At 47.7% G+C, this 25,040-nt stretch overlaps 2 protein-coding genes across 5 annotated transcripts in view; one reads left to right on the forward strand and one right to left on the reverse strand.

The window, feature by feature from the left end:
- Nucleotides 1-4,603: 4,603 nt before the first annotated feature.
- On the reverse strand, nucleotides 4,604-17,025 carry LOC132324414 (uncharacterized). 4 transcript variants are annotated; one of them, XM_059840468.1, is made up of 4 exons: nucleotides 16,457-17,023; nucleotides 6,943-7,086; nucleotides 5,773-5,914; nucleotides 4,604-4,947 (listed from the first exon to the last, which is right to left on the reverse strand). In XM_059840468.1, the coding sequence occupies exons 1-3, from the start codon at nucleotides 16,995-16,997 to the stop codon at nucleotides 5,814-5,816; spliced, it is 786 nt and encodes a 261-aa protein (XP_059696451.1). In that variant the 5' UTR covers nucleotides 16,998-17,023; the 3' UTR covers nucleotides 4,604-4,947; nucleotides 5,773-5,813. The 4 variants fall into 4 exon arrangements, with proteins under 4 accessions (XP_059696451.1, XP_059696450.1, XP_059696453.1 ...); XM_059840467.1 differs by having other exon boundaries at nucleotides 4,604-4,951; nucleotides 16,457-17,021; XM_059840470.1 differs by lacking the exon at nucleotides 6,943-7,086 and having other exon boundaries at nucleotides 4,604-4,951; nucleotides 16,457-17,019.
- The window catches only part of PAK5 (p21 (RAC1) activated kinase 5), a 115,496-nt gene continuing 104,180 nt past the window's right edge, over nucleotides 13,725-25,040 (forward strand). The window contains exon 1 of the mRNA XM_059840464.1: nucleotides 13,725-13,840. Within this exon, the coding sequence (XP_059696447.1) occupies nucleotides 13,789-13,840 (52 nt within the window). The 5' untranslated portion in view covers nucleotides 13,725-13,788. The remainder of the gene's footprint in view (nucleotides 13,841-25,040) is intronic.

The raw sequence follows: 25,040 nt of genomic DNA on the forward strand, positions 1-25,040 counted from the left end.
AGCTGGACTGGGGTGAGTATTGGAAGGAAGGCAGGAAGACTGATGCAAGGTCCAAAGGCTTGATTTGCTAGGGAAGGTGCAGGGGGTCTCACCCTCAGGAGAGGGAGGCTGAGGGGAAGACTGTTTCTCCCCAAAACACTGTCAGCTGCTGTGCAGGAAAAAGGCAATAATAATTTGGTGTTTCTGACCCTGGCAGTTGAGACAAGGATCTTTGGGCTAAATTGCTTCCAGGGAAAATCGGGGCACTTGGTTTTCAGTAACTAATCTGGTACTAAGGGAGTGAGAAGGACTGGAGCAGATTTCCTGGGAGAGGTCTGTGAGTCCTTCAAAAAAATCTGGTCCCCCCTGTGGGAATGGCCTATGCATGGCCTCCCCTAGCCAGGCCCGTGGACTAAATAATCTCTGGAAATTCATTCTAGACCTCTGGTTCTTCTAGGGCTGATTTACACCAGTCCACCAGCATGAATCCAGGTTGACTTAACTAAATCAGAGCCAGTAATCCCATCTCAATGGAAAGGGAACCTTGTCTTCTCAGCAATGCAGCTTTAGTTACCCAGAGGTTTTCCATTTTGGCAGTATTGAATGTGTAAGTGTAACTCGCTTGGGTAACAAGTATTAAATGTGTGAGTGCAGAGAAGGACAGGGTAGGAGGGTGCATGCAGCAGCAAGGAAATCCCAATATCTAACCTGAAACTCCCTTGATAATTAGTGTGTGATGTCCAAGTCGCTGGTTTTGTTCCACTCTGCCTCAGCCCCTCAGTGATGGTTTTGGAGGCTGATAGAGAGCAGTAATGTAGAGCAGGTTTCTGACAGCTCTCCAAGCAGCAGAAAAAGTAGTACTACAAATAGGGAAGAACCAAGGTAACTGGATTTTTTGCTTTGCTTTTTAAACAAGCTGCCAAGAAAGCTATATCACTGAATTCTCCTCATTAGGAGAACTGACTAATTGGTGGAGCAGCCAATGTCTAATGGGCTTGATCTCAGTTTCCTAAACCTAAGCTCTCAAAAATGTTAAGGTTTCTTTGACAGAAATGTTCAAGTTCACGTGTTGTGGGATGATCAGTTAGCAGCATTATCCAAAGCCTGTCTGGCATATAAATGGCTCCTGGAACTCTGGATTAGGAGCCCAGAGCCCTTGGCTTTCTCTTTTCCCCAGGTCATACTCTGTAATGCTCCTATCAGTTTCACTGCCCTGTCTGTGCAGGGGGACGGGTTCTCACATCCACTGGAAGAGAGGCAGAGGAGTGGGAGCCCCCTTCTGAAAAAGGATTCAGCCACAGCAGTGGGTATGTAAGGTTTTGGTCGGTGTTTGGCCTGCTGGCCCTAGGCAAGAGAGGGTGTCACTCTGTCTCCTTGGAAGCACGTGGAGCTTATCAGTGGGGAATGGTGTTTCAGGCTCTGCCTTGGGCTGACCTGTGACACAGTCCAGTGCAAAGTGCATCCAAGTGGCACAATGGAAACTTGTCAGTTGTTCCTTATTAAAAAAAAATATTTAAAAGGCTAAAATAACTCACCTACCCGTAAGACATTGCTGCTTGCAGTTGTGGTTTTTCATGCTTCTCAGAGCTGATACAACAGCATTGCCCACAGTTATTTTTTGTGGCTTTTTTTTTTTTCATCCCTAGGGAATGCCAAAATAAATTAGACACATTATAGCAAACTAATCTTGTGACTTCACGTTTTGGAGTTCCTGCGCTGTGGGAGGTGGAATCCAGGCTCTCTGCACAGATGCTGCCTGTGGCAGTCACTGTTTCAGTGCTGTTTGCTCACAGATGAGCAGCTGTAAATGGGACAAGTTCCCTCTCGTGAGGTTGTGGGGACAGGCATTGGGATGGAGGAGTGCCCCCCTTTCCCTGCTCCTCAGGGAAATCTGCTGCTCGTAGAGATTCTTTCCCCCCCTGCCTTGCACTTGTCACTTTGGAGACTGTCTCAGCTTATTTCAAAGTCAGTTTTAAGCCTTTTAAATGAGCTTTATACTGATACACCAGTAGGGTGTTTATATATGCTTTTGGCACTATCTATTTAGAGAGATGAAAGCAAAAGTTAACACAAACTTTCTCTCTCTGCCTAAAATCAAGGTGAAGGATTGTAAGGAATGCCTGTGGCTCCTTAGAACACATGCTGTGTCCTGAGGTACGACAGCAGTGACATCCCATAATTGACAAGGTACAAATTGCAAATACAGCTTCTCTAGGGCAAAACTCAGCAAAGCCTGTGTGGCACCACCAGCCTCAGTGCAGTGACCTCCATGGGCCTGGTGCTGTCCCAGCCTGGCCCCAGTTCTGCCTCATCCTCCTCTGCCTCTCTGCTTCCCTACCTTTGGCATCTCTTCAGCAGCTCCCTGATGAACTGCCTCGTCAGGGGCTGCTGCTCACTTACTCCTGCAGGGGAGCACTGTGTGACAAGCACAGGATCTGCAAAGCCTTGGTGCTGGGCTGTCTGCAGTGCAGGTGAGAGGCACGTGTGGCTGCACCTGCAAGTCTGGTGCAAGCAGAGCCTCGGGGCCTGGCACCCATGAGATTATCCTGCTCAGACTGAGCAAGTCCCACCTGTCATGAGACTTCTCCCACCCACACTGTGTGTCTGGAGTATCCAGCACAGCCAGGACACACCACGGCAGGGTCACTTGGGCATGGCTGAGTTTAGGCACAGGAAGTCCCAGTTCTGCCTTTTTTTTGTTGTTGCTGAAGTGAGTAGTAGAGATTCAGGTGATACAAACCGTGCCTTAAGAGTGTTGAGCTAATTATAGAGGCACTTGAGCATGGCAAGCATGGCAGAGGGTTCTGTATATGTTTCTGTTGATTAAACTATTAACAAGAATAGCAAATCCCATTACACTAATCATTATTTTGCTTCCCTGCCTTCTCCTCCCTCTTTGTCCTGCCCTGGATACAATAAACACATGAAGGGAAATTTTTCACCTTAGGATGTCTGAAACAGCTCCCAGTATCCAGTGTGGAGGTGGGCACTACTGCTCTGGCTTCAGTGGAGCTGTTTCTGTGTCTGACCCCTGCTCAGGAGAGGAAAGTCAGGAGAAAAGTGTCCCCAAAAATAGAGAGAGCGTGCTACTAGGGGAGTAACAATGCTGCAGAGGATTCAACCCAAGGGGATGCTCTCTTAGTGTCCTTTGACAGGCATGCAGACATCTGTAAAGGAATAAAAGTGCCAGTAGATTAATTATTAACATAATTTAAAGTGGTAAAAGGATGTGTTCGTGTAATCAGCTTCCCTCTGGTTCTCCATCACCACTAACATTTAGGTTCTGTTGGGAAATAATTTTACAGTGTTGCCCAGGAAAATCTGGTCTATTTGAAGTCCAATTCTGTGCTTTCTTAACAAGGCTCAAAAAATGGAAGTGTTGCAGTTGAGATTAAAGTGGAAGGACAGGTCTTAGGTGGTCCATTGTTTCTGTTCTGAGTTGCAGGACATGGGATTTGGTGCTAAAGCTAGCAGACTTTGATCCATTTAATAAAAATGCAATTGGACTAAAAAGTGATCTATTGAAAAACATGTTGGAATTGTTGGGTTTTTTTTCCTGAAAGCATTTATTAAGGCTTGGAATACTTTCAAGATTTTCTGAATCTCTAAATTTAATGGCTGTATGCCTGGGGAGATGTGTCTAAAAAGATGTTGCCAGAATCTTTTGGCCAGGTTTGTAGGCTTGAAAAGCCAGTTACTTTCATGTTTTTGTGTTACACATTAGTAATGAAACATTCAACACTATTTAAGGAATTGAAATCCCTCATTGCCACTCAAATTAAAAGTATCTGGGCACTCAGATCCCTTAGCTTCAGCGGTCTATAACTTTGGTGTTGGTTTGATATCACTAATTTGTGTTAAACATACTTTTAAGTGCAGTTATATTATAATTTATCTCATGGTGGTATTGCCTCACAGTGATAATTTTATGCTTGCACACAGTAGTTCCCTGTATCCCAGTAGACTGGAAAGCTTTATAAACAGATGTAGGCCATTCCCAAGTCCTCAGGCCAGCAGAACTTCCAGTGAGGCCTTCAGGAGCTTTGCTCACATAATGTCTGTAGTTTCAGAGCATGAGTACTGCAGTGTGCACAAGCAGGCAGCATCCTCTGCTTGAAGGTCACTTTGGGAGAGAGGCAGTAGCCATGCAGCAGCCCACACATGTCTCCTGCTGTATTTTGGAGGAGAAAATAATGGTTATCAGCTAAAATTGTACAGGGTTATGTGCACAGAATGGGATTTTGCACTGAGGGAGCTGACAACACTGGCTCAAAGCAGGGTTCTGACTAAAGGAGACATTTCCTGGGATGTTCTGCAGAATATATGGGTTTGGCATTATTCATGTAACTGGTTATTTGCCAAATGTGTAAAGACTAAAACCTCAAGCTTATAATTCAGGAATTTTCTGCTTTAGCATGTTCTCTCTCAGAGCTTTGATGTTACAGAATTAAAATGTTTATTTTCAGTATGATTTGATATTAAGCTGGTTTAATGTCTTACAGGAGCTGTTTTGAAAGCTTTCCTTTTCCTCCCTGGATCCAGCTCCCTGGGAGGGTGACATCTCTTATCATCAGTCAGGCAGTTCTGAGTTGTGGCTTTAGATAATGAAAGACAAGCCCTCGCATTTTGCTTCCCAGCAGAGTTCTTCCTTTATTTCCTTGCACCTCAGATGTTTTTTCCTCTGTGCATATCCCAGTGTGCACAGTACAGCATTGTAAAGAACAACCCAAAATTTCAGCGTCTTGGGGTTCTCTTCCTTACAGATTAGACTTGCAAGGGAGTTGCAGACCTGTGTCATGGTTTGGAAGGTGTTTTCTGTCTTCATCCACGGTTTTTTGTTGGCTTGCAATTGAAGTCACTGCTCATAATCCCCTGCTGCAGGGAGTTTGTCACTTCTGATCCCAGCTCTGCTCCTTTTTCCATTGTGGTGTGACAGTGCCAATGTGTAGTGCTCTGTGGGTTTCCTTGCTGGCTGGAAGACAGCAGGAGAGTTTTAGCTCTTTGGTGCTGCTTGCTCATTTCCCCGGGTTCTCTCCTGCTGCAGCACGTGCTGCCTCAGCCCAGCTGCTGCAGCGGGCACTGGTGGCACAGGCTGTGCCCAGCTCTGTGCCCCCTGCAGCATCACAGCCTGCTCTGTGGCCCTGATCCAACACCCAGCAGGGTAAAGCTGCTACTGAGAACCAGACACCTGCAGTAGTGGTAGGTGGAGAGCCAGGAACCCTCTGGCCTCTAGCAAGAAAAGATTAGACTGCCCACTGGGGACACTGGCAGGTCATATCATGAACTCTCTGGCTTTTTATTTTCTGGTTTTAATTTTTTTTCTGTTTTCTCTCCTGTCCTAAAGCCTGGGCCAGAGAATCATAGGGTGCTCTGGGTGCTTCCTTTCAAGCAGGGATGTTGGGGAACACCATTTTGATCCAGCCATGTGCTGGATTAAAGGGAATTCAAGGACCTTCAGAGCCTGCAGCAGTGGGAATACAGGAGCTGGGGAGAGATGGTCCAGCAGTCACAGATTCAGGATATTTGAGGGGGTTGCCCTTTAAGGGTGACTGCTGTGCATCTTCAAATCCAGTGAGGTGCTGGAGGCTGAGCTGGCTGGTGTTGTGTCTGCTGCTGTGGGAGGGTACTGCTGTGCCCAGGGCGGGCTCCTCAGGGCCGCACTGGTACAGAGAGGCAGCGTCCCTGGGCTGTCACCGTGCTGCACGAGGCTGCTCCTGGGCTGCCCTCCCAGCCCTCTCCCACCACCTGGGACCCCCTCCCTGCCCCAGCAGAGGTACAGGAGGTGCTGCTTACCTCTGGCAGGTCACTGAGCTGGGAGGGTGCTGCCTCCCCTGTCAGTTTTTGGACTTCAGCAGAGACACGAGCAGCTGTGGGCCTCTCTTCAGGAGCGTCAGGGCACAGGTCAGTGGGTGACAGAGGACTGAGATGCAGAGAGCTGCAAATAGAAGAATGACAATGTTTCAATCACTAACTCAATAGCTAAAGATAACATTAATGCATCAAAAAAAGCTTTTTTAGCACAGCCTCTCTGGGCTTTGGATTCCCAGAATGACCACCCTGGAGGTACTTGGGTATTTCTTGATAGTTTACCTCATCTTTCTGGCACATATTCCACATCTAATACTTATCACTTGGGAAAGGAGGAGATGCCTACTTTTTCCTGCTCTTTCATGAAGGAGTATTTAGCTGCCTGCTCTTACATTTTTATTTTTGTTACTGCTCTTATACTAAGTGCATTGGGACACCACAGCCAGAGCCATCCCTTCCCCAGGGGCACAACCTGCCTGTGTTGTGGAGGCTCGTACAGGCCAGGAGAACACCTTCCAATGGAGGCAGTCTCACAGAGGAGGTTTCACACACAGCTAAAATTAAATATTATTGCTTGTCATTTGTAACTGAATAAGTAACTACAAATGAATGTGACATAAATAAAGCCATGCTTTAATTAGAGGGTTATTTCTAATCAGGAAGTCTTCCTTCCTACAAACAACTGACAACACAGCTCTTCCAAGTGGATGCTAAAGCAGCAGTATTTTCCATAGGAAGAGCAAACCAGAGGAGAATTTCTGCCATCTGATAAGGGCCCAGTGTTGCCAGTTACTGAACTGCATTTTGGTGATGGGAGCCATGGGGTTTTATTTGCTGTGTCAGGAGGAGGGAGCTCAGCTGGTCCCTGGGACACTGGGAGCTTTGCAGAGCTCATTTCCTACATGTTGGCTCGGTCCTACCCAGGTAGTCTTGTTTTAAAGTCCAGTCTGAAAGAGCAGCACTTTTCCAGAATATTAGCTGAAACCTTTAAACCCACACTTTAAGCTGTCCCGTGGGAAGTGGCCACAAACAAGGGCTTTGTTTGGAAATTTTGGGAAGAATATTGAGAGAAAAGGCCTGGATGGGCTGCAGCGTTACAGAGACGCTTTCCCCTGGTGCAGAGCTTGTCAGTGAAGGGCAGGGTGTGAGCTGTACCTGTCTGCAGTAAGCAGCTCCTGCAGGCAGCCTTGGGAGCCTTCCTGCCCTCCCAGGAGGGTGTTGTGTCAGGCACCCCGCGTGTGTCCGGAGCCCCTTCATCCCAGATCAGGATGGATGGCTTCCTCATCTTCCCGTACATGCCTGCCAACCAGACCAGACCAGACCAACAGGCTGTGAGCTCAGCCAGCTCACCCAGAGCATTCCCGAGCTACCTGGGCATGTTTCTCCAAAGACACAACAGCCACAGGCGGAATCTTGCCTCTTGTAACTCATTCTAATTAAAAACCCGAGGGTAACGAGCTCAACAGCAGCAGTCCCTGCTGGCAAGGAGGGGCCATAGTGTGCAAGACTCCCAGCATTAGGAACAGAGCTGGTTCAAAGGTAGCTATTCCTCCCTTCAGTGTCCACTAAAATGTGGATTACATATTCCCTTGGAATTCCAGATCTTTGGTTTTTTTTATCAGCTCCTTGAAGTTATTTTTGCAAAAGCTTTGGCAGTGTTTCCATCAGTTATACAAAGAGGCTATCCAGAAAAAGAGAAAGCTGTGTTCTGTGAACAACCTAATGCACTTCAGAAAGTTCAGCAGCCCACTGGGAAGTCAGATTATTTGCAGAAGGTCAAATCAATTTTATGATCAGACAAACGTTAGCAAATTGCTTTTCTTAGAAGCACAGCAAGGGAAGTATTTTGTGAGAAGCATGCTCGAGGAGAAATCAAATTTCACTTATTAGAAACCATCCCTGAATGAGACCTGTTCTCTTTAAGGCACTTACTCCCTTTGTAATGCCAAGCCATTACATCCAAATTTCACATGGGGGCATGTTCAGGTACAAAAGTTTTTTACTCTGTAGAACAAAATGAATCAGAACTGGGGCATTTCTGTCTGTGCTGTAGTGAACAGTGTTTGAGAGGGGATTTTTTTCTGTTTGCTTGTGTAACTTCAAAACAGAAGCCAGAGAGCTCTGACCCATAAGAATGCAGTGTCTGCCTAGGAGCCATATTTCTATAAAACCTGGTGGCTGCTCCGGGCTGTCTCCAGACAGTGCATCCATGGGAGAGGGGGAAGGCTGGGTGCTGTGGGAGGAGACAGTGCCTTCCTGCTCGAGGAAAGAAGTGCCCTGCCTGGCCTTGTGAGAGAGAGCCAGGACAAGGTGTGAAGGAAAACACCTCCCTAGAGTTCTAGCAAGAGCCCAAGAAAAGCTGCAGGTGACTTTTTCCTGGCCAAGAATTGTCCTTCTCAGCACTTGGCCTGGCTGCTCCTCAGAAAGCAGAGCTGGGAGCCAGGTCTGCTGTCACCTGCTGCCATGGCCGAGTGGCAGAGTCAGTGCATCGACCTGTTTTGCACCAGTGTCAGCACGAGTGACGCACACAGACGTGATCTGTGCCCTGGAGCTGGTGCCATGAATAAAGATCTGCTGAGAGGTCTAAAGAGAGGGATGCAGAGAGCAAAGGGATGATGGGAGCGCTCCTCCTGTCACCTCTCTTTCTGGCACCCAAACATCTGGGGGCTTGGCTTCTGTTGTATTATTGTAGACTCTTTTTTTATTTTTAGGTCGTAATTTATTCTCATCTTTTTGCCTGTATTTTTATTTTCTGGACCTTACCTAAATAACACTGGAGTCTGCTGTTCTTGAATGGATGGATAAGAAGGACCTGGTCCCTCCCTTTGTAGTTTGATACATGGTAAATTAGTTAATGCTGTGTGTATGGTTATGGGAAATGCTTGGGAATTTTCCATCAGTGTGTTTATTCATTGGAAAATGTGCCCTCCATAATTTAAAACAGGATGGAAATTCAAATCTCTGATGAGGACTAAAAGCTTTCTGATTTTGTGCAAGTCTTGGGTCGCAACAACAGAGAGAAAATGCATTTTTAGTATATTTAATATGAAACCACAAAGGTGGCCAAAGGGAAGGAAAGGAAGGCAAGTGACCTGAAAGGAATTTGAGCTTTAGATTGGTGGCATCTCAGTTAATATAATAATGGCCCCTTAAAATGGGGTGGGGAAAACAAGGCTGTAATGAAGGACAGGCACCTGGACTCCTACAGGAGAGAGCAGTTCAGATCCAGAACAGGATTAGAAAAATCAAAAACTTTCTGGGCTACTTCATTTTGGCTCTACTCTAAGGTTTAAATGGACTTCTGTGGTGTTTGTTAAGTGTCTACACAGAGGACCAGGCAGAATGGAATTTAAATGAGATCTAGAGCAGCCAGGTGTGCTAGCTAGACACATACAGGTGTAAGGATTAACCACTTGGAATGGTTCTCTGGTGAGAAGTGTTTTCATGGGAGGAAATATGAATACTGTTCATCATTGAAAATAACTATTGTTGTGCCTCAGTCTGTTGGTTTAAAAAGTTACTCACATCCAGTCAGGGGTTAGAAATTTGTGCTGCTTGGCAGGGTAATTCCTTATCAGACAGCTCATGGATTTTGAGCTATCTGACCAAACCAGAGGAGTGAATACTTAAGAATAAATATTGTTCTAGAGACCAGGAAAAAGCACCTAAGAACAGAAGGAAGGTACTCTTTTTTTTTTTTTTTTTTTTGATGACATAGAACAAATTATTTGACTAATGATAATGAAGCATCCAGTCTAAAATGTTTTCACCACATGAATTTATAATTCAATAGATGTGAAAAACAGGTTGATTTTTAACCCTCTGGTGGCAGATGGTTGCCTGGCCTAAACTGATGCCATGTTTTGTGAAGTCAGTATTACTAAGTCAGCCTACCAAGGGGTCAAATTCTGCTCTGTGTTGGGATTTCTAAGAGCTTTAGTGCCACAGGCTGTCCCTGGCAGACTTTTCCCCTCAGGGCCTCCCCAGGAAAGCAGAGGCTCCATGCAGTGCCAAAGCAAAGCTCCAGAGCTGAGCTGACCATAGACCTGGCCAAGTGCTCTGTCCTGCTGCAAGGAGAACTCCACACAAGAGTTTGCTCTTGCCCCCCTTTTCCTACTGAAAATGCCACACAGTCCTTCTGTGTTACCTTGGAGTTTGCAGCATAAGTGTTGGGAAAACAGTCTGTTAAATGGGCCATATGAAAAGAGTAGATTTAAAACAAATAATCTACTCAGACATTGTGTAATCACAAAGATAATTTATTTGTATCAGGGAAGTATTTCATTATCATATACAGATGTGGTCCATTTTTATGCACATTCAGTTTTACCACATAATTCAAATTAAATCTCTGAGCATATGTGGTAGAACTGTTCAGCAGGTTTCTGTCTCCAACCACTGTAATATGGGAAAGCAGAGCAGCAGAAATGTTTTCTCTCACTTGATTCCCTTTCCCTGTTAAAACTGACCTCTAGAAAACTTTTCTGAAGGACCGAGGTAAGGGGTAGAGTAAAAGCATCCAGGTGCACACACACACACTTTGGCAAACTGCAGTATTTGGAAAAGACACAGATCTCTTGAACTCTTTGGGCTTCAACCCTGGTCCTTTTCAAAACCATTTTCTGGTCAGAAGCTGTCCAGCTCTGGTTAATAAAAGACATCATCTCCAAGCTGCAAAGCTAAGCTCTTGTCTGGAAAGTTCTTAAATTAGTGTAAAGGTTATGTTACACCTGTGATTATTTCCAATGACTTCCAGAATCAGAGATTAGCTTAGGATCATAAATAAGTGATAAATAAATTGCTTCCCAGATACTTTTGGGTTTATTTTACTTTGCAGGATCTCCAATCCTGCCACTGCAGTTGTGTGAAAATGAGCTGATCACTTGTTTAAAGAATGGCATATCATAAATAGAGATATCTTTTTGGCAATCTCTAAAAATACTCTTCAGTCTTGTGTGGTTTAATGATTGATGCAGCCTGGAAATCAAACTCTTGTCTAGGGGTTGTTGTAAGAAAAACTTATGGTTTAGGACTAAAATTCCCATGAGCTCAGCGGGGGCAGTGTGAAGAGGGTGCTGTTTTAGGATGCTAAAAATGGCTTCTGGCAGAATTTAGGAGCCAGTCTAACATAAGTATCCAACTGCCTAAGCTTTGTTTGGTTTCTTTTTGGGAAATGATCCACTTCTGTTCCTGTCTGCAAACAGAAAATTTGGAAGAAAGATAAAAAAGGCCTTGGCAGAGCGTGGCTCTTTCACCTCCTCCTCTTTCCATATTGTACTCGTGGCTGGCATAAGTGGTGAGCATGGCAGTGTGTTCTGAATGCACCCAGACAAATAACCCTCTTTTTAACGTAGGGCAGACCAAGGCACTTCTAAGTATTGCTTAAAGGTCTTGGTTTGCAAGCCGTGGTCCTCTGGCCACCCACAAGCAAAGCTTTGGGATGGAGGTTTTGAACCCAAATGGGCTCTGCCCACTGGCAGTGAGGGAGGGATGGGGACAGAGGGGAAGTGTTGCTGCAGTTTTCTGGCTTGTGCAACACTTTAATCTGGAGGTTCTATGTGCATGGCCTGGGTGCTCCATGCTTGGAGAACTTGTCTGTTGGAACAGGAGAATTACAAAACTGCTTCAAGGAAGTGAGAATTGGCCTCCCATAAAATGCCCAGAGTTACTGGATGCAAGGCTCCATTTGGAAAAAGAAAAAGACACCTTGACTCTAGATGACACAGATTCCTATTTTTAAAAAGATGCTTTGACTGGAGAGCTCCCCTTCGTCTTAAAATAAATAACTCCTCCCAGCCTATAGTTTCAGAATGAGCTCTATTTTCTCTCTCTGGGTTGTTTCATAGCCCTGATGCTGCTGTATCAAAGTGCTTCTCTCGTTTTGATAAATCCCCAAGAGACAGGAAGGCAATATAATTGCAAGCCAGTTTTTCCAAAACTTCTGGATAACCCCCATTAAAGGCACAAAAGCATAGCTGCAAAAATTATTCATTTCATTTGTAAGTCCAAACGTGGTCATTTACAGCTTGGAAAATGGGCTGATTTATCCAAGGTGGCCTGCAGTTGTTGTAGCTGAGTGAAGTTAAATAATGCAGTACTCTTTAAAATTGCATGAGTATATGATTTTGTTTGCTTTATTCATTCCTACTCCCTTGTAGTTCATTGCAGTCAATGATTATTGCATCTGTTCAATCCATCTCTGCAGCTGTGGGAAGGGCTGCTCGTGCCACGCACTGAGCTAGGCTGTTCCCAAAGAAAGCTGAGCTTTCTCTCTGCTCTGAGTGTAGGAATGGCTGGGTGGCCTTGCCTTTATCCTAAGGAAAGCACAGCATGGACAGTGAGTAGGGGTTGCCTTCTATACAATAACCTGATCAACCACACTGGCATCCCTAGGAAGCAGGAGAGTTTCTACAGTGTGAACACCACACAAGGCAGCAGTTCCAATGCCTCTGTCTCCTGTTCAGGCTCACTGTAGGGTCTTCCTTTCTGGGTCCCTATCCCAAGAGAGCCTTCCTGGACCAAAGTGTGGCCAGCTAAAGTCTGGGAATGCTGAAGGAGAGGTGCAAGGAAAGGGGAAGTACCAGGAGAGCATCTACCACTGCTACCTGCTGCACAGCAGAAGTGCAAAAGCAGCCTGACCTTTGGGACAGGTGGAGGCTGCACGGGAGCCTCGGCAGCCAGTGCTGCATGCAGCTGTGCCAGCCTGTCCTTGAGCAGGCCCCTGCAGCTGCTGGCACCCTCCTGGCCAGGATCAGCTGTGCCAGCCTGTCCTGGAGCAGGCCCCTGCAGCTGCTGGCACCCTCCTGGCCAGGATCAGCTGTGCCAGCCTGTCCTTGAGCAGGCCCCTGCAGCTGCTGGCACCCTCCTGGCCAGGATCAGCTGTGCCTGCCCTCGCAGCCCTGCTCACAGAGATGGCATCAGTGTCCCACGGTGCACAGAGGAGAGTAATGAGCTGCATTAACATGGCTTAGCACACCTATTTAAACTGATCCAATGATAAGGTGATCTGCATTCACTTAGGGAGAGTCATGAGAGCTGCTTTGCCTACAGCAACATGGAGATGGGGACAGATGGCCAAGGATGACAGTCCAGTATCTCCCACTGGCCTAGCTGTCTGCACAGGCAGCTCTTTGCAGGCCCTTTGGAGCCTGCAGAGCAAGGCTTGGAACATGCATTTGCTACTGGTCTGAAAAGCCATGGTGCAGTGTGGTGGTGAGAGCGTGTTTCGGACACAGGTCCTAACATGATTTAGGAATGAATGTTATTAATTTGCAGCAGTTATTTCTCTGTTTGTGTAGAAGTTATTGTCCTTCCGTTTGAGAGACAGGGACAGAGGGAAGGTGGTAAGCACCAAAGAGTCCAGCAGTTGTCAGGTTTTATCTGAGATCCAGGTACAAGAAATTAAATTCTGACCCAGTGAAAACCAACAGAACTCTTGTAAGCAGCTTCAGCATGGCAGAGATGTGAATGGACTGAGGAAGGCTGTCCAGTGTGAGGCATTGCTCACATCAAGGATCATGTCTCCTGCGGGAACCTGAGGGGTTACAGACAATGCCCATCCCTGGAGGTGTTCAGGGCCAGGCTGGATGGGCTTGGAGCAGCCAGGTCTAGTGGAAGGCATCCCTGCCCATTGGGGTTGGCCCTAGATGGCCTTTAAGGCCCCTCCCAAGCCAAACAGCTGTGTGATCCTGTGGCACAGCCAGTGCTGGTTTTGCCTAGCCCTGTGACTGTCGTGTGTGACCAGGTGAACCCCGAGGAGCTGTGACAGCAGGGGCTCCAGCAGGTAACAGGCGAGCCCTCTGCTTGTGTGAACTCTGAGTCAGGTCAGGGTGCTGTCTGCTGGGTCTTGCCTGTCTCTGCTTTCTTTCCTCCTTGCCCTACCCCACCCTCCCTGCAGTCAGTCCTGAAATTGGTGAGGAATTGCCAGCATTTCCAGGCACCCTGCCCAAGAGCAGCACAGCACAGCAGTTTCTCAAGCAGCAGATCACAGAGGACTTGGACATGATGCCAGGGGCTCTTGCAATACCTGATAGTACAGGCTCAGCTACTGGAGGTGAGCAATAAAACTCCTTCTCTCATCTTTTTCCCTCTGTCTCTTTGACCTCTTGGTCACAGAGAAAGTTTGAATATCTGATCTAAAGGCACCAAAGGCTTTTTACGAGCCAAGCTAAGCTATCACACAGCAAAGGAAGAATTTGGAAGGGGGCTGGCTTGCATTTCTCTGTGTCTTTGTTACATTCTCCTTAGGCCTGGTAGCATCTTATTAACTTGTACAGTCACTTCAAAAAAAAAGGTGCTAGCCTTCCTGAAAATTTGGGTTCTGGGCCTGTACTAGAATGAAAAGTAGATTTTCTTAGCTGTCATAAGTATTTTAATTCTAGAAGGAACCATGACTGGGGGATTCTGTCTTCACTGTGTTACCTTGAAAGGCAATTTGGATGAATTTCAAAAGATTTGATTATATAGAACAAGTATATTTTTATTTACAATAGCAAAGATACAATGGTAGAAATGTCCTATAGGGACAAGTAATTGAAAAAAAAAAAAAAAAAAGACCAAAATTGATAAGAAAACTAGAAAAGATTCCTTTCTTTAGGAACTACAAATTGCACACACAAAGTGCATAAGAGAAGTTTTTAAATATCAAAGATTGTGTAATGGTTCTGCCCTACAGCACTAACTCTTCTCCTGCCCTTGTCCAGATCCTGCTGACCAAACTGCATGTGGGGACCCACCAATATAGGCTTTAGATTTGCTTTAAATTCTTTTGTTATTAGTCAGTTGGTGGTGAGTGTTCATGTTCACTTAACCCATGCCAAAAATACCACAGTAAATTTTGCAAAATGAATATCAGCACTCACTCAAAACTGTTAATAAAGAAACCCAACAGTGAGGTTTTCTTTCTCTTTTTATTTTTCTCTTATTTTTCTTTTTTTTTTCCCCTCCCAACTTACTGCTTTGATCTGCCATGCAATTGGGTCAGCACTTGGGAAATACATTTCAACATCCACATTTGTGATGTGAATATTATGCAGGAGATCCTAAATGTAAAACCTCACGGATCCTACGACAGATCACCCTGTCAAAACAACATGACACCTGCAAAAGCCTTTAACTAGCAGGGGCACCAAACTAGTCAAGAGCAAAAAAAGACAGGTATTAATGTGCTGGAGCCTCATTTAATTAGAGCAGCACAGGCCCACAGACATCACCAGCTCCCACAGATCATTACTGGTTAAGAAAGCCTCTGCTGTTCATTTCCAGAGCAGGATGATGCTGATACTCAGCTTGGGGAGCCTTTAGGCCTTGTCCACACGAGAGGGTTTTACCAGAGCAATTTTCCTGGGGTAAATGAGCCTAAATGCTCATGCAGGCAGCTGGGCACTCGGTCTGAAAGCCACTGCTGGGGTGCAGGGAGCCACTTCTGGCAGGCAGGGACCTGGGGATGCATCCTGGCGCATGCAGAGTTGCAGAGGCACTGCTGGTGTGCAGGGTGCTTCTGAGGAGAAGGGCACTGTGAGGGAGCTGTGTCTGAGCAGCTGCAGGCAGCAGCAGGAGCTGCATGGGGGTCCCTAGAGCCCCCCGAGGGCGTGCGCAGTGCGGGAGGCTTCCTGCTGCCTGCTCTGACCTCCCCAGGGGCCTTCCTCTGCACTGCTGGGCAGCAGTAGCAAGGCTCTTACTTGTCCTGGGGAGATGGGGCTGCTCTCTGAGATCCCAGCTCGGCGTGGGAGCAGAGGCTGCCCTGGGGAGAGCCCAAAGGGAGCCTTGGAGACACCACAGAGAGGGAGCAAGGAGGACAGGGATGGAGACGGAGAAGGAGGGAGGCGGTGTGGGGAAGGAGAGAGCTTTGCAGCTCAGAGGGCCCTTGGGTTGGCCTCTTCCCTTGTAACCCTGAGGACAATGAGGGTACAGCCCTGATGGCTGAGGCTGACTTCTCTGTCACTCCCAAGAGGTGTAAAAGGATGGCTGTGGGGACAGGGACTCCTGGATCCCAGGGGTGCCTCAGCAGGGCATGAGCCAGCCTTCCCACTGGCACCTTGAGCTGGGAAGGGCCGGGCAGATTGCCCAGCAGTGCTTACAGCCCTGCCCTCGGCAGGACACTTGCCCCTGCTGTCCCAGGTGAGCTCTGCAGGCTGCCTTCGCTCCTGTATTCCCACAGAAACAATGGCAGCGTGGCTCAGGGACGCCGTCCCAGCCTGCCACACAAAGCTCTGGCCTGACTCTTAGGAATCCCACAGCAGCCAAGAAGTCAAGAGGGAGCTCAGTTGGGTTCCTTTTTAATCCAGAAGAGGTTAAAGATCAGGCACGTTCCGTCACCTCAGGTCACTGTCTGGGCTTTGCTCCCCATTGTTCATTTCTGTGTTTTCTTCTCAGAGCAAGTCCAGCCCTCTGTGCCTTGATAGGACCTTCTCCCCCTCCTTTCTTGGCCTACCTTGCCTTCCTTCAGGGACTGGGGTCTGCTGGGGCCTTTCACAGCCACCAAAGCAGGCTCTTTCCCCTGAAAAAAGCAAAATTTTTGTTTTGCACAACAAAATGCATTGCAGTTAGAGTGTTATTACCATTTGCTAAAGCATTCCTGCTTTCCTCATTTGCTGAACTATGATCTCACACTCCTGTGCATTTAAATTTCTACAGCAGGCACAGTCCACAAGTTTGCCCTAGAAGTTACCTTTCAGGGATAAGTGGCTTTCTATGAAGGTTTTCACTGTCTTCTGATACTCATCTTCAGTCAGGTGCAGCTGGGCTACCTCCTTGTTCGACGAGCACTCTTCTGTCACTGTCCTCTCCTCTGGAGCAGACCAGTGTGCAGCAGACACCCCGAATCCTGCTCTGTCCAGGTTCCTTGCAAACATCCTCCCAATGGAGCTGTTGGACACAAGAATTACAATTGCTCTCCCTTTCACGTCGGCGCTCCTCTCCGCGGTGCCGAAGGAGAAGACGATAGCGCAGCAGGTCAGAAGCGCGATGGAAACGCACGCGAAGGCGTAAAAGAGGCAGGAGAGGGTCATGGCCAGCACTAGGTCTGTGGCCAGCAGGAAGAAATACTGCAAGAGGAAAATCATCCTTAGGAGGATTAGCTGCTGCCTCCTCGCTCTGCAGGCAGCCCAGCAATCTGCCAGGAGTCGCTGCATGCAGCACCACGCTGATATAAAGCAGGAGCCTTGCGAAACGTGCGGAGGCACGGCACAGCCCTGGGGAGGGTGAATCATTCTCTGGGATAGAGCAGCAATGGGCACTGCGAGCCACGTATCCTCCCAGGCTAAAGCTGTGCTCTGTTTGTCTTGGCTCGGCCGTGCACTTGGATGCTCTGCTGGCTGAAATGTGAGGATTTGTTTTGTAAGGCCCTTTCATCATGCGTCTTCTTTGGGGCCAGTGATGTATATAGGTTATTTGGAAGCAGACAGTTTTAAGGGATTTCTTCAAGGAGTGTGTGCGTAGCACTGGGAAACCATGAAGTTGAAATAATCCCCCATATCTGCTCGGCACTCTGAGGCTCTTAAATTTGCCTCTCTCCTACTGCTGTAGCGCAGGTGGTTTCGGTGAGTCTGGGCAGGGATCCAAGCAAGCACAGGAGTGGGAGCCCTGCCCTGTGTAAGCAGCTCCTGCTGTGCTGTAAAACAAACCACCCTGGGAGCACTGTGCTGCTGGGCTAGGGACCGTGCCAGTCCAGGGGGTCACTCACCTCAGAGACAGGAAACAAGCTGGGTGCTGGAGAAACAGCTTTTTTTAATGACAGCAGAGTTTGAAGGGAGGGTTCTACTGTTCCCCAGGCAGGCAGAGCAGTGCCATGGCACGGGGTGCAGTCACCTCTGACTGCTGGGCACAGAGCAGGGCTCCCTGCTGCAGCTCTAGCCTCTGCAGAGCTGGGGAGAGCCCAGCAAAGGTGAATGCTGCACCGTCGAGACTCAGCTGACCTCCAGAAGAGAGGCAGGAGGGATGCTGCCTACTCTTGAGCTTTCTCACAAGGCTGGAGGCAAGGCCTTTCTGTCTCTTCTTGGTCATGGTGGAAGTGCTGCTAATCACCACTCAACCCTTGGCATCAGAACCTCCTCTTTAAATACTATTTTTTATGATTTTTTATTTTTGCTGTGGGCCCCCCAAAGAAGGCGTGGTTGTGTTGCAGGTGGGAGTTGTGTTCATTCCCTGTTCCAGCTGGAAAGGCTCTGGGAGCATGGGACTGGCTGTCAGCACGACCCACACATGTTTTACTGGTCCTTCTCGCTCGTCCTGCGTGCGGACGTGCAGATCCCATCTTGTGGATCAATGGTGTTGTGCTGTCACAGCCATCCAGCTCCAGGTGCTTTTGGGGTGGTGTTGCTGTCAGCTGCACCCCAAATCCACCGTGTGCACCCCACCCAGCATGTGTACAAACATGCAGCTCATTCTTTGGAGTGGGGATGTAGCATCCAATTTGCTTTCCAGTGGCTCAGCAGCAGCGAGAGGCAGCGGGTGTGTGTTGGGGGCTTATTTTACTCACCAAGAGCTTTTCCAAATCTTTCAGCCCTTCTTGCCAGAAGCCTGGGGCAGGACATGGCCTGCAAAGAATCTCAGGGGGAAAAGGACTACCTGCAGTGCTTCTTTAGCAGAAAGAGGTATCGTTCCTATTCCTGGCCCAGGAGCCACGACTGCAAATGCCTGTGCTCAGTGCTGGCTGGGCTGGGCACCGCACGAGTCCCTCCCCGCTGGTGAGGACAGCACAGCCCTGCCCTGCTGCCACACTTGGCAAACTGGGGGGCTGTGGGTGCCATGCCTGAGGGTGGCACTGGCCATGGGTCCCATGCATGGAGGGATGCCATCCACGGATCAGCAGTGGGTGGCCCTGGCTGGACTGCTGTGTCTCGCCAGCGTCAGGCGTGAGCAGGGCAAGCTGCTGTCAGCAGGCTGATCAGGCCATACCTGCCAGGCTTCGTGGGCAGCCTGAGCCTCCTGTACCTTTGCAGTCCTGGCCAAAAAAGGTCCGTGGTCCTTTTTGCTGCCAGAAAGGAAAAACTCAGGGCACTGCCTCTGTAAACAATGGGTTTGCACATCCTGCTTGTTAAGTGTGCTGACAGAGCGTGAAAAGCTCCACGCTCCTCTAAACACTGGAGACTAAAGGTCAGCCCAAAAGGCAGGAGAAGGGGAGTTGGAGGCACTGGCCCCAGTCTTCCCTCGCTGGCCCCAGCTGGCCGGGCTTTTGCCTGTCATGGAGCCCAGTTGGAAGCTTTATTTCCTCACTGTGCTTCCATGTGATGCAGCTGGGGTAGTGTGTTTCTGTGTGGGGTGCCTGGAAGGTCGACATTTCACCTCATATCTAGGGTCATTTTTCTAGGGAAAAAAAGCCCGAAGACTCGAACGATTTTCTGGCTTAAAAAGAAAGGGATATTTTACAAAACTTACCTTTTTCTAGTAAATGCCATTTATCATGAGTGCAGTGGCGCCACCTGTTGGCCGCCAGCGGAACTGCAGCGGCGGGGGCTGGCAGAGCTCCCCCCTCATTCTGGGGGTCCCTGGGTGACACCCCCCCTCATTCTGGGGGGCTCACAGCCCTGGGTGACACCCCCCCTCATTCTGGGGGGCTCACAGCCCTGGGTGACCCCTCTGGAAGCAGCAGTGGCTGCTTCCCTCCCCACACTGACATCTTGTGACAGGGGATGTCAGTACTGTCACCCTCCTTCTAGGCTGACCCTTCTGCTCTTCCCCAGAAATCATCTGGTTTTAGGAGGTAAACCACCAGCTACCCAGAACCACTGAGAAAATTATTTTATTTGTAACTTTTTTCCCCCAAGAACTAATTTCTTTCTTCAGTGATTCTTTTTAGTCAACAAATAAATATTAAAACGAGAGGTGCTAGTGCAGGTCAAGAAAACACTTCAAAAGCAGTGATTTTTAATTTTTTTTTTATTTCTGTCAAAAGCAGTGATTTTTAATTTATTTTTTTTTAAATTTCTGCTGTAATATCTGGGAACAGTCAAGAGCTCAGGCTTGCCCTGGGTTTTATATTACCATATTCACAAGCATGAATCTGTTTTGCCAGCTGGTGACCCGTGGGGCAGCAGTGACACATCAGTTGTCTCCCCTTCTGGCTGGCACTAGAGTTCCCAGCCCAGCCCTTGCCAGGGTTTGCAGGGAATCCTTTCCTGAGCAGCATTGGCCTCGGCCTGCTGTGCCACTCCCATGCAGTGGGGTGTTCTTCTCAGGCCTGTTCAGCAATGGCCGATTCCTGCTGCACTCTGCATGCGGGCTGCTGTCTCTCCTGCTGAGCTAGAAGCTGAGTGCAGGGTGTGCCATGTCAGCTGGGTCATTGAGTGATTCCCTGGTCTCCTGGGCCTCCCACAGGAGGTGCCTGCCTGCTTTCAGCAGGGATCTGGGACTTTCCCCGGAGGCTGAGTGCTGGACACCTCGTGGCAGGCTCAGTCCCCCTGATTACAGCTCTCCCCACAAATGGGTTCAAGAGGCAGGAGAACCCAAACCTCCTGTCTGTGTGCCAGCTGAGTTCAAGGGCTGCTTTGTGAGAGGGAAAGGGAGACCTGTGCAGGGGAGCAGAGATCTGGGATGCCAGTGCTGCTGCAGCACTTCTCTGCTGGGCTCACTGTGCTTGCAGGGTGGCTGGAAGTTGCTGTAGTGGGAGAACAAGCAGCTGTCTGCCTTTGCTTCTGGGCTTGCTCCTTCTTTAGGCACACAAACTGTGACCTATTGGAATAGCCACATCAGCCTCTGTTTGGGCCTTGCCAAAACTGCTGACCCCAGAAAAGGGGACAGCACCTTTGTTGGAGGTGTGGTGTCAACACTGGCTTGATTTGACCACGAGGTTCAAAGTGCCTGTCCCAGGGAGCTGTGTAGTTTTTAAATCTTGTCAGTGCTGTCAGGGCTGTGGATAATTAGAGCCTTACCTTAAACCTCTTTCAAGCAGGTCCTGACACTCTGTTTACTTTCTGTGTTCCTGGTGCTCCTAAAGGAGCAATCAAAAGCAATGTTTTTCATAGGAACAACAGCCTTGAAGTCAAAGGATGACTTGGAGGCTTTACAGGGGCTCCACAGGGCTGTGAGGCCCTTGCTGAGGATCCAGGTGTGTGCTTGGTGCAGGTGTCATTTGGCCTCCCTTTGGCTGCCTGCATTCCCATGGGCACTTTGAGTTTATGAATGAAATCATTTCAGTAATGTTTATGAATGAAATCATTTCAATACTGTTCCATTTGATGTCAGCTGCACAATGGCTTCCCTACTCTCTGGGTTTATTCTGCAGAGGAAGGGGAGGTACAAATTCATTTGTGGTTTGCAGTGTGCTCAGGAGAGTTGTAGGGATTGGAGAGCTCGAGGGTGAGGGCAGTGAGAGCCTGCAGGGGCTCTTGGGTGGCCAGCAGCTCTCTGCAGGCTCTCCAGCAGCCTGTGGGGGCTCTCCCAAACAGCTGCTTCTCTCTGACCCCTTCTGTTTGACTGCAGTCCTTACTCCAAAGTATTGTACCTGCATGAAGGATCACCAAGAAATTCCCTTCCTCACTGAATGAAAACTGTTGTTTAAAGCCACATTGTTTTGGTTTGTTTTGTTCCCAAGAGCAGAAATTGAGTCTAAATTTTGCTCTGTTCCCTTTGTGTTTGTTTTCCTTTCTCTCTTTTTCAGTAGCAAAATGAAAAGAGGTAAAAATAGACTTAAAAAGAGAAAAAAGTTGAAAGGAGGAGTGGGGGAGAATAAAAGTTGCTATTTTTTTCACTTCCTTTCTTGAAAATTTTTATTATCAGGAAAGTTGAGATGCTGGTTTGATCCCCATTCAGTAAGTCTGGAGATTTTGTACATTGAGTCAGGAATGCTGTATCTCTTGCAGACTTCCTGAAGTGAAATGAAAACAATGACTAGCTAATGCTTTTTAATTTTCAGTTTGGTACCAGAAGCAGTAGTTGATGGCAATAAAAGAGTTCTTTCACTAATTATCTGGCAGCTTAGTCCACCTGACTCCTAGAAATAAAACTCCCTGTTGCTTATTAATGGATGCATCCAAATGTTCTGTGATGTCTGACACCACTTTAGTATTCTGGTCATGAATCTAGAGAAGAAAACTCCCAGTTTTCCTTTTTTTTTTTTTTTTCATATTTTACAAAGGGTGTTCCTTTGTGATTCAATAAACTACTGATCTATTTATGTATATATCTCATTAGATGCTCTGGTACTCTTCCCATTTTTCTTTTCTGAAGGCAAATTTCCTTTCACTTGAGGCTTCTTGCTCACTGTTGAACATGGTTTAGTCCCAGCCCGCTAAGGAGTGGAGCAGGAGCACAGAGGAGAAAGTGCAAAAGGCAGCAGCTGATGAGAGGTGCAGGGTGTGTGCACAGCCCTCGGGGCATGGGAACCCCCGGGTGAGGTGACACCTCATTGCAGGGCACCAGGGTCACAGGGTCAAACTTACATCCCACAGACAGCTCTAAGTTATTCATGTCTTGGCTTGCAAGCATTGACCTTTTCACTTAAAATATCCTTTACGTCTTCCATAGAATTTCTTAGGGTTAAAAAAGAGTGATGGTCTATAGAAATTGTTGAAACTTTCACAAATATTATCAGTCAGTTTGAGACCCTTGAGTTATAACAAAGTCCTGTGTTAATTAACTTGACTAATACATTGCCAGAAATAGAATCTTTTGTCTTCTCTCAGATTTTGGCAGTGAGTTTTGTAGCCACTGGGGCCTTGCAGTAATGTTTTAATGGTATATATGCACATTCTTTGAATGTTTCTGTACTGCATCTCAAATCCTTGAAAAGGTCAGCTATTCCTGAAGCACAGTTGCGTGCTAAAGCAGCTTCAGTTGGGTCCTGGTGTTCTGAAAACCCAGCAGTACCTCTGGCCTTTCTTCCTGCCTCAGCCCCGAGCTGCACTCTGCCATCAGCACCCAGCCTCCAAGGCCAGCCCTAGATGAAGTGTTCCTCAGGAGAGGGCCATGGGCTGAACCTCGCTCCAGCCAGAGGCTCAATCTGCCTCCAGGGCTCTGGCATCCACCCCTGGTGTCCCCTGGAGCCTGCTCTGCAGCCCCCTAAAGGCTTGTAGACCTGCCCTTTCCCTGAACTCCAGCTCTGGGTCAGCCCATGGTCCCAGGAGTTGGTGTTCCAGGGGTTCCTTACAGCTGTGAGAGCTCTTGACACCCAGCAGTGCACCTTGCCAGAACTCTGGTCCTGGTTGTCCTGGTTGTGTAAAAGGAGTTGGGTTCAAAGGAACCTTTGTGGACATGTGAGTTCAGTCTCCTTCTCAGAGCTGGTTCAGTTCTCAGCAGTTCTGTGATAACTCACTACAGCAGCAATGCTGTGGGTCTTGGAAGCTCTCCATGTGCAGAGGCAGTGAAAATCCAGCTGGATAGAGAGCTGAAGCACCTGCTCTGGCTGACTGTGCTGACCAGGCGAGCTAGACTAGGGAAATGAGGTCCTTCCCAACCTCAACTGTTCTGTAATTCCTTAGGAGTGTTCATGGCTGTCGAGTGCTGCCTGCAGGTGAGTGGGTAATAACCCAAAGGGGGCCCAGCTGAGAAAAGGAAGCAGTGCTGGGAAATGGGCTGTCCAGTGCTCTCTGGAACGCCCCTGCCCTGGATGGCTGCTCAGCACCTCCCTGTGGGAAGCCAGCACAGTTTAACCACAGCCCTCCTGCCCTTCCTGGAGGCTCTCAGGTCTCCTTTCCTTGAAGAACCTCGAGTCAGTCTCAGGGCATTGAGCTGGCAGTGAACCTGGAAACTCTGAAGAGCAGAGACCCCCAGTGGAGATTTATCAGGTTTCAGTCGGCAGGAGAACATTAAGGATTCTCTCCAGAGAACCAGGAGACTCAGCACAGGTCTGGAGAGCAGCAGAAAAGCTACAGGCAGGAGTTCTGCCACATTTTTAGGGTCATCTTATGTACCTGGCATGTCTGTCTTGTTTGGGAAGCCTGAGTCCCTGCCATAAATATTCTCAGAATTTTATGTGACCCTGTCAGCAAGCACCAGCTTACAGAGTGGAACAAAATGCTCATATTTATAAGGAGAAAAAAAAGTACAAAATCCATTGTACGATTTGTTCATTTTTAAAAAATCACAGATTATTCAGTGGTCTCTAAGTTGAATGAATGGAAAAATAAAATTTAACTTATAGATAAATTACAGAATAATTTATCAGAATGACTGTTCCCCATTTAGAAATGCCAGTGCTGCTTCCTCTTCCTGGGTCAGCCCCAGCTGATTAAACACCCCATTCCTAATGCAAGAGATCTCCCATTTCTCTGCTGCTGCCACACTGGGCCTTTAACTCCTGGCATCTCTCAGTTGTGGTTTAGAAGATAAAATAAATCCTTTTCCCATCATAAATCCTATATGAGTCAGTATTATCCTGCTTCTGCAGCTGAGAAAATTAGGTCAGACAGGAGAAATGTCTTGATGGAAGCCACCAGGGAGCTCTGTGTCAGAGTGCCAATTAGGGTGGAGGTGTCCTGGGATAATCAGTCAGGTCCTGATGTTTGCTGCATCCTTCCCATGCTGGAAAAAGCCCGTGACATCACTGCTGCTTGTCCTTTGAAACTGCTGGGTGGTGACAAAAATGGCTTATGTCTTGGGTTAAGCACACCTTTGGGTATGTTTCTTAGAACTGCCAAATAGTCCAACTCCCAAATTGCTTTCCTGCTCAGCATTACTATTAATGCAGATTTTCTAACTTAAACACATGGGCTTTTCTTGAGTGTACAGATACCAAATTGACTTAAGCCAGAGAAGAAACCATATTTGGGGAACCCTGAAAATCTTCTTTAATCAGAAGCTTATTAAATGCAGAGCACAAGTATGAACTGCTAATTTTCAAAATGGACACACTCTGCTTTTTGGCTTCCCATTCTTTTTCCCCACACAGTGATGGATGTACTTTCTGTGCTCACCGTAGTCAGACTTTCTTGAAGGTCAGGGGCTGAGGATTTAAAAATGCAACCTGTCTGCAATTAAATTGCTTTTGCCTGTCAACGCATTCTCTAGTTCTGTGTGCCAGCAGAGATCAGAAATACTTAGTGATCTCTGTTAGAGGTTTGTCTCTGTGGAAAAGCAAAGGAAGCACCCTGCAGGGAACAGAGCAGGTAAAACAAACACCCTGCTTTGGATAAGCTGTTGCAGAGGATTCTTCCATACAAGATACCTTTTTAATAACATCAACCAGTTGCAAGTGTGTCAGGTGTCCTTTTCACCTGTGATGATCCAATGTTTCACCTGAATTACCTTCATTTCTGGTCTCTCTTTCCAGAGCATTCTGGGCAAGCCCCAAAAGTGTCAGTTTTGGAGGCCTGACA

Source organism: Haemorhous mexicanus, chromosome 3, assembly GCF_027477595.1.
Source record: "Haemorhous mexicanus isolate bHaeMex1 chromosome 3, bHaeMex1.pri, whole genome shotgun sequence".
Lineage (NCBI taxonomy): Eukaryota > Metazoa > Chordata > Aves > Passeriformes > Fringillidae > Haemorhous > Haemorhous mexicanus.